This window comes from Argopecten irradians, chromosome 2 (assembly GCF_041381155.1).
Source record: "Argopecten irradians isolate NY chromosome 2, Ai_NY, whole genome shotgun sequence".
Classification (NCBI taxonomy): domain Eukaryota; kingdom Metazoa; phylum Mollusca; class Bivalvia; order Pectinida; family Pectinidae; genus Argopecten; species Argopecten irradians.
This window is the reverse complement of record NC_091135.1, coordinates 71,609,762-71,618,704: the sequence shown is the minus strand read 5'-3', so window position 1 is coordinate 71,618,704 and position 8,943 is coordinate 71,609,762. Positions and strand designations below refer to the sequence as shown.

General features: G+C 35.8%; 1 protein-coding gene and 1 long non-coding RNA gene across 2 annotated transcripts; one reads left to right on the top strand and one right to left on the bottom strand.

Moving 5' to 3' along the window:
* Positions 1–3,572: 3,572 nt before the first annotated feature.
* Positions 3,573–4,818, bottom strand: LOC138316374 (uncharacterized). The gene is made up of 2 exons (XR_011207646.1): positions 4,550–4,818; positions 3,573–4,280 (listed from the first exon to the last, which is right to left on the bottom strand). It is a non-coding gene; the product is annotated as an uncharacterized lncRNA (long non-coding RNA).
* A 1,176-nt stretch (positions 4,819–5,994) lies between these two features.
* On the top strand, positions 5,995–7,482 carry LOC138316832 (uncharacterized). The gene has a single exon (XM_069258487.1). The coding sequence runs from the start codon at positions 5,995–5,997 to the stop codon at positions 7,480–7,482; it is 1,488 nt and encodes a 495-aa protein (XP_069114588.1).
* Positions 7,483–8,943: the final 1,461 nt, after the last annotated feature.

The following is an 8,943-nucleotide window of genomic DNA, read 5'->3' as shown; positions in this document are numbered from 1 at the left end:
ATTCTATATTTAAGACATTTTGGCACAGAAAAGTATGCCTCTTGTCTTTCTCTGCTGCAAAACAATACTTGTTAACTGATACTGTGGTCCCAGGAACTTGATGACAATAGTCATTAAGAATGGATATTTTCATTAACATCAAATTAACAAGGAAAATGCTGAATGTGTTAAAAAAATCATTTGACATATAACATCATAGGAAATATTAGAATGGGCTTCCAAGATTTTAGTATGTGTCTCTTATTTTACACCTTGGTGTCCAAGGAATCCTCAAAAGTCCAAACTGGAAGGAACACCAGCCAAATTTATTTCTTATTGTACAAAACTACAGTAGTATTGAGCTTAGAAATATATTCCTCCTATCATCAAGACCGAGCCATTTAGTACTTTCAGTGCTTTGATGAACATTGCGTCGTATATCCACCCAAAGTAATCAGGTGGAATAAGACTTCATACACGTGTAGGAGTAGACCGAGATACTCTGTTTTGGTTGTATTTTGGCAAAATTGTCTAGTAGTCCACCATTTACATTAGCGAAAAAGAACTCCCTGATTCTGCGTTTTAAATTATTGACATGATTTCTTTGCTTTTTAAAATTAGCCAAGTTTAGCAAAGAAAAGCTACGTACGTTCAAGTTTTGTATGTAACCTATTTCTCATTCTTAATTCGTGTCGTAATTCAGATGTAAACCACGGCTTATCATTAGGTCTAATAATGATATTTCTAGTGGGAATACAATGTACATATAAAATGTATTAAATTCGAGTCACCCAATGCAACGAAAAATCGAAATGGGGCTACATTTTGATTCCTTTGTTTATATTTTGTAATTAGTTTGCGCCAGAGCATTATGAAGACTGCCTGCAAAGTTCTTCCCGTTTTTTCTTCTTCACTATATCACCAGACCTTCTTGACAAAGAACAATACCTGGAGTACGTATGGGGGCGCAGATTTGTTTTTAAACTATTTTTTTTATTGTTCATTATTAGGGCTTTTCACCATTTGGTGAAAAGACCTATTGTTTTTGTTCTGTTTTTTTATTATTATTACAAGCTAACCGATACTTACATTATATATATCATTGGCTTCTTAGGTAAAATATATGTTTTCGTTTAAATATCACATACAGTGTATATAACAATAATGACAATAAAAAAGCTAACCGAGTTTTATAATTTGCGTGCCCCTGTGTTTTTGCTGAGGTGACCAAGATTGTATTTTACGGTCTCGGAATAGCAGTTCAGACTGCTTGTTTTACACATGTTCATAGAAATTTAACTGTTGAACAAAGTTACATCTAGATTTAATATCCCTTAAAAAGTTACATAATATAAGACCACGATCGAGAGCATCGTGGGTAGCGATAGGCCAAGGACATCTCCTTGCAGGCGGTGTATGGAATTTGCAAATTATTAAGTCTAGATGACATAAATGTTTATTCTTACTACTGGTTTATGTAAATAATTAATGTTCTTGCAATATTTCCAACGTTGGACATTTTTATTTTGCTAAAATTAATATCGATGCTGCTATCGTTTATGCGAGGAGATGAGATGAAGAGGTTTTGCCGAGTCATCTCGGTTTTCCCTGTCGACACCAAAATAAAACTTGTATTGTAAGATAGTGACTGTGTATTCTGTTTATCCTGCAACTTTTTCATTATATATATAGAAGATGGTAATCAAAACGAAAGCAAATTGCCTGTTATTTACACGATTTCACTCAAAGCGAAACGCTTCTTTGATGATCAAGAAAAGATGCATTCACTAAACCGAATGAGTGTGTACTCCTTTTGACTACCGTGGGGAATATGTAAGCGACGTCATTCCGGTGATTGTGACGTCACTGTTTGGCGGGACTGACTGCCGTTTCATTCACTCCTACTAAAAGTGATGTCACTGGAATGTTCGGGATCAAGTCATCAAATTTAGAAATTGAATGAAACGAAAGAATTAAACATTTATTTACAGACATCGTAAGATTTTCTTATTGCATATATTACAGGAAATTCTTATAATCCGGTATCGAGTTCTGTGCCCGACTAATGTCGATATTAGTGCTAAAAATGCATTGTTTCTTGATATTGTTCCGCTTCTTTTGTTGACTTTAAATTCGTAAAATGAACTTAACCCACGAAGGGCGTCAGAACGCTTGTTTTCAACGGGAATAAACACCGTAGTGATAAAGACCTTCCAAGTATGGCAAAAGTGAATATCTGGATAGGGGAAATAGGGACACAAAAAGTCGATTTTCTCCAAAAGTAACTAAGTTACACTACATTAATTTTGCTAAAACACTAAAAAAATCGTTCTGATTACAGAACAATTGGAATTATGAAGAAACCTCTTACAGTATTTTTATTATTATTATTATATATAATGTAAGTTAATTATTATTACAAGCTAACCGATACTTACATAATATATAATTCATTGTTCGCAATTTTCAGTCATGTGGACATGACGTACATAGCAATTATTTTACATGATGAATAATTTGAGTGCCTCTGTGCTTGGGCTGAGGTGACCAATATTACATTTTACGGTCCCGGAATAGCAGTTGAGATGGGTTATTTTTATCTTGTACACTCGTTCCTTCCACATATTCATAATTCTAAATATAAATGTCGAAGACAGATATATCTGGATCAAATTATCGATGAAAAGTTACATAATATACATATGTATAAGACCACGATCGAGTGCATTGTGGGTAGCGATAGGCCTAGGACGTCTCCTTGCAGGCGGTATATGGAATTTTCAAATTATTATTTGCCTAGATGAAATAAATGATTTGTTTTAATGTCCAGGAGACAGGAATCATCTCGTTTTTCCGTGTCAACACCAAAATAAAATGGTACTGTAAGATACTGACCGTGTATATATCCGATGTAAATCCTCAGATATATAATTATGTATTCTGTAGTAATAGAGCTACATGTTTGTATAGGCATGTTTGCATGATATATTAAAAAAAAAAAAAAAAAAAAAAAAATTGCCGCCGGTGGTGAGAATCGAAAGATCAGAAGAACTAAGCCAGATTTCTGCTTTTTTATATACGGTGATTTTTTTTTTCATAAGAAGCAGATAACATTGTTATTTTTTTGATGATGTATGATTGAGTATTTCCTAATAGGAAAAATAAAAAAATTGTAAATGTAATGTGCATGTAGCTGTTGTTTCAGCATGAAGAAAAGTGAAAAAATGATAATAACACATTGATCACAAATCACAAAGATTTTTGTTGTTCTTTAATATACCTGGTATACGATAATCTTTGTTATTTTATTGATTTTTTTTCTGATATGCTCGAACGTCGGTGAAGACATCCCCTGAGAGGAATGAGATAGATTTCGCCGAGACGAAGCACAGGCTCGTGTTACGTTGATACGGAGAAAACGACAGTTTTTATTTTATACCATGAAATATCAAAGTTATATGCAATGAGAAATTGTACAATACAATCTTTTTTAGATTATATCTTTCTACTGCGTATGCATCGTAAAATTCTACTAAGTTGTGTAACCGGGTTGCGAACTGGATCTTAGCAATTAAAACTCAGGGACAACCGAGTCGGGTTCACTGGTATTTATTCACCATAAATATTGTACTGCCTGCATGTGGGTTCAGTTGGTCCATATACAACAATGGATGTACGTACATGTATCTGCTTATTGATATAGATATAGATAGATAGACATGTAGATAGAACCCTGAAACATATAAATAAAAGTACATTAGGATTGCTACCATAACTAACATACAATACTAAACGTGTACACCAGACAAGTTATCCCTATCGAAATATCACAGTTATAAAGATACAAATACATAAGTAAAACTTTATAATTTCCTATCAGTAAAGGTAGTAACCATTACCTTACAACCATGCATTAGCATGATAGATAAAAAGAAATATTTACCCTATACATTATAAATATACATAAAGAGTACAATATACACAAGGGGAGGTAATCCGCTTGTCAGGTAACAAGGGGAAGTAACCCACTTGTTACGAACAAGGGGAAATAATCCACTTGCACACTTAACATGATTAAAACTAGTACAATATGGAAAATAGATATTATTCCAATATACACATAAATATACCAATTACAGTGGGTTACATATTATAGCAAATTCAATAATATCTTACTTTATCAGATTAATATACAAAGCATTTCTAACTATAATGTGTATGTTGCTTACCTCAACTATGGGTAAAGGGTTGCTTATGCTTATAATGTATACAGCACAATAGCAGACATCTACATGATTCCACTAAAAGATTTATAAATAAATCAATCAGTAACAAGTATAAAACCATACACAATTACTTTTAAAACACATACACAAATTACACAGTTACTAAATTCATACTGGATTTAGAGATATAACAAATTTAAGTTACAATCTATTTCGAATTCCACTCTATACAAAATGTATACACTTACTCAATAATTAATTGAATCAATCTACATTTCTTAATTACCATACTTTAGATACCAAAATAATATGTAAAAAGATAATATAAAAAGTATTAGACTTACATTTGGGTTTGTAGCTTATTGGCGCGTATCATGATATATATCTCCAAAAAGGGGAGATGTTGCTCCTTCCCCAGATCTCAAGCTACTGTCTAATTTTTGGACAAAGACTTTCCCTCCAAAAATATATTAACCAATAAAACAACAGGTCAGATAGGTCAGGTCAAGGTCAAACACTGGACTTTACTCTACATGCACCCAGGACATGGACAGTACATTTAATAGTGGACATTCACAAAGACAAGTCACATGACCATACATACTTCATACATACCCAGTTAAATCTATTTATAGCTTACCAGGCAGAGTGAGTGAGCTCACTCTACATATATACATTACTTGTATATCACAGAGCACTTACCACACTCTGTGATACATAATTCAGTGAGACATCACATTACATTGACCTGAAAGAAATTACTTTAAAACAAACGAAATTAAAACAATATACAACCCATTTATCAATATACAATACAATCAAATTAATAAAATACAAATTAACTAATTAATAGTGGAATAGTCCACTTGGCCACAGTTGCATGAAAAATCACGATACCTGCAGGTACAGGTACACGTAGGCCTAACGTTGTACAATGCACAGTCGATGTCGGGAGCAGATCCGATTTGATGCATTCAACTCAAATATAAAAAAAAAATGAATGCTATTGCCGAAACCTTTTGGACTAGAGATAGTCTTAAGTCTTCAACGATCGCCTTTTTAATCAATAAGAAAAAAAAACACGAAAAAATCACGATAGCTGCTCGCATGCGTGACCACCCTGACGTCTTTCTACGAGCACGGTAAATTTTCGCTATTTTCACAACTTTTTCTGACTGTCTGGCTACCCATAACCATCCCTCGTACTTGCCATACATCACTTCTTTTCTTCAACATATCCTTTCCCTCTTATAGCCTTATACTTCTTCCAAATCAACCATTCCTTATACTCGATTGAACCCCATCTATATCTCCCGCCATCTTGCACATCGTCGCTTGACAACTTCCGGTTTCTATTTCTCTATACAACCCTAGTTGTAAACAACATTACGCATACAGACAACCACATACAGCAAACACAATGAGGATTACATCACTTACACTAGCCATATCACTCCTATCCTATTGGATAACTCACCAAACAGACAAAAAACACTCGACACTTCACAATCTCTCCCCTAGGCCTAGCCAAAACTACGACCACACACAACTTCACTGCTACCTGGCAGCATATCCATCTCTACTTCACAGACTCAAACATAAAACAATTAAACCCAGCTGTACATACATATTCATTCTTCTACTCTCAATATCTGCAGATACAGAACTCAACCCTGGTCCGAGAACCCCACGATACCCCTGTGGTACCTGCAATAAGGCAGTCACGTGGAAATCCAGTGCTATATGTTGCGATTCGTGCAATACCTGGTACCATGTAGACTGCCAAGGAATGAATCCTTCATTCCTCAAATATATGGACCACAGTGGAGTCTCTTGGGATTGCATACAGTGCGGACTACCAAACTTTTCATCTACACTATTTGACAACAACACTAGTATAAATACATCAAATAGATTCTCACAACTAGACACGGATACAGACCTTAACACGCAGAACATCCCCACCAGCCCAGGACCTCCTACAGCATCCTCCTCTCCAATCAAACACAACAAAGATGTCACTAGGAAAAATAAATTCAACCAGCCAATCCGCATAGCAACTATTAACTTCCAATCTATCTCCAACAAAAAACCAGACCTCGAACAAATACTACACTCCTTAAAACCAGACATCATCATAGGCACAGAAACGTGGCTAAACAACACAACATCGTCCTACGAGTACTTCCCGATCCAAGAATACACAGTATATAGGAAAGACCGCAAACAGAATAAAAAGGGACAAAGTCACGGGGGGGTACTAATTGCAGTCACAAACAAATACCGCTCAGAACAAATTCAAGAACTTGACACCGATAACGAATCCATTTTCATCAACATCTCCATGGCAAACTCACATAACCTCACAATAGGATCGTACTACAGACCACCCTCAGACAAAGGACATTCACTTGACCAATTAGAAATCTCCATGAAAAGACTAGGACATAACAACAACACAATTACTTTCATTAGCGGAGATTTCAACTTACCACACATAGATTGGCAAAACAACACAACAATTCCAGGTAAAACAGACACAAAACTTCACCAACAGCTACTTGATATCATAGACGACAACTCTCTCACACAAATGACTACCAACACAACTAGAGGTGACCACATTCTTGACCTAACACTAACAAACCGCCCTTCAATTGTCAACAAGACTGAAACATCACCACCCATAGGGAAAGCTGATCATGACATCATATTCACTGAAATTGACGTGCGACTCAAGAAAATTAGGAAGCAGCCCAGGGACATCCCCCTATACGGTAAAGCTAACTGGGACAATATTAGAAATGACCTGACCCACATCAACACGAAACTGGACGAACCAACAAACCAAACAATAGATGACCTCTGGAACCTTTTTAAGAACACACTTAATGACTCAGTAGATAAAAACATACCAAAAAAACACATCACATACAAATCTAAACTACCATGGATAACAAAACCCATCCGTCAACTCATGAAGAATTGTAAAAAATTACACGTACAGAACAAAAACAAACAAGACCAAGAGCTCAAACAGAAATACAAAGCATGCAAATCAGAACTACAAAAACGCACTAGAAATGCATATCTAAACTACATAGAAAAAATGATAAAAGACCTACCAATAGATGAGCAACAACAAGAGTCACCACAAAAAAAGAAGAAAATACAACCCCAAAAAATTATTCTCATACATCAAAACAACAAGAAAAGAGAACACAGATATCACAGCACTAAGAAAGGATGGACACCTAATGACAGACACCACTTGTAAGGCAAACATACTAAATGAACAATTTAAATCAGCCTTCACAACAGAACAGGATCACCCCATACCAGATAAAGGACCATCACCACACCCAGTCATGCCTGAAATAAACATAACACAACAAGGAATAGATAACCTCCTCAAAAACATCAACCCACACAAAGCAACAGGACCAGACAATATACACGGCAGACTACTAAAAGAACTTAGGGACATAACAGCACCCATACTTACCAAACTTTTCACTTACTCACTAATAAATACAGGCACATTACCAACAGATTGGAAACACGCAAACGTTAACCCCATATACAAGAAAGGCGACAGATACAACCCCACTAACTACAGACCCATATCACTCACCTGTATCACATGCAAACTCATGGAACATATCATTACAAGCGCCACAATGTCACATCTGGAGAACAACAACATATTATACAACTTACAACACGGCTTCAGATCATCCAGATCATGCGAGACACAACTTGCTACATTCATACACGACCTCGCAAACAATAATAACAGCAACAAACAGACAGACATTATTATCATGGACTTTGCCAAAGCCTTTGACAAAGTCCCACACAAACGCCTACAATACAAATTAAAATACTACGGCATAACAGGCAACACACACAAATGGATCACAGACTTTCTCTCACAACGCACCCAAACAGTAGTACTTGAGGGAAAACAATCAAATAAAATACAAGTAACTTCAGGAGTCCCTCAAGGAACATGTTTGGGTCCAATTCTGTTTCTCATATACATTAACGATTTCCATCAATACATGCAGTACAGCACACTAAGATTATTCGCAGACGACAGTATTATATACAAAACAATAAACAACAAAGACGACACAATAAAACTACAGAAAGATCTGGACGCAGCAGCACAATGGGAAACAGACTGGCTAATGAAATTTCACCCAGATAAATGCAACATAATCAGTGTTACACCAAAACGCAACAAAATACACCACAACTACACACTCCACAATCACACACTCGAGCAAGTAAACTCAAGCAAATATCTAGGACTAACACTACAAAAAAAACTAAAATGGGACATGCACATAAATAATATCACCGCAAATGCAAACAGATCACTAGGGTTTTTAAAGCGCAACTTAAAAATTAATTCACCACACATAAAAGCACACGCATACAAAGCACTAGTTCGACCCAAACTGGAATACTGCTCTTCCATATGGGACCCCCACAACACACACCAAATTCAACAGATAGAAAAAACACACACGCAGAGCAGCAGCAAGATATGTTCACAACAAATATCACGACACCAGTTCAGTTACAAACATGATACATCAACTCAACTGGCCAACACTACAGACACGACGGCTACACACAAGATTGATACTTTTCTACAAAATAATACACAATATAGTTGCCGTCAAATACCAGACCATACTCATACCAGTAGACCACAGAACCAGACACT

Bases quoted from the DNA above. Each gene is read 5' to 3' on its own strand.
- LOC138316832 (XM_069258487.1), top strand. From the start codon at position 5,995: ATGAATCCTTCATTCCTCAAATATATGGACCACAGTGGAGTCTCTTGG.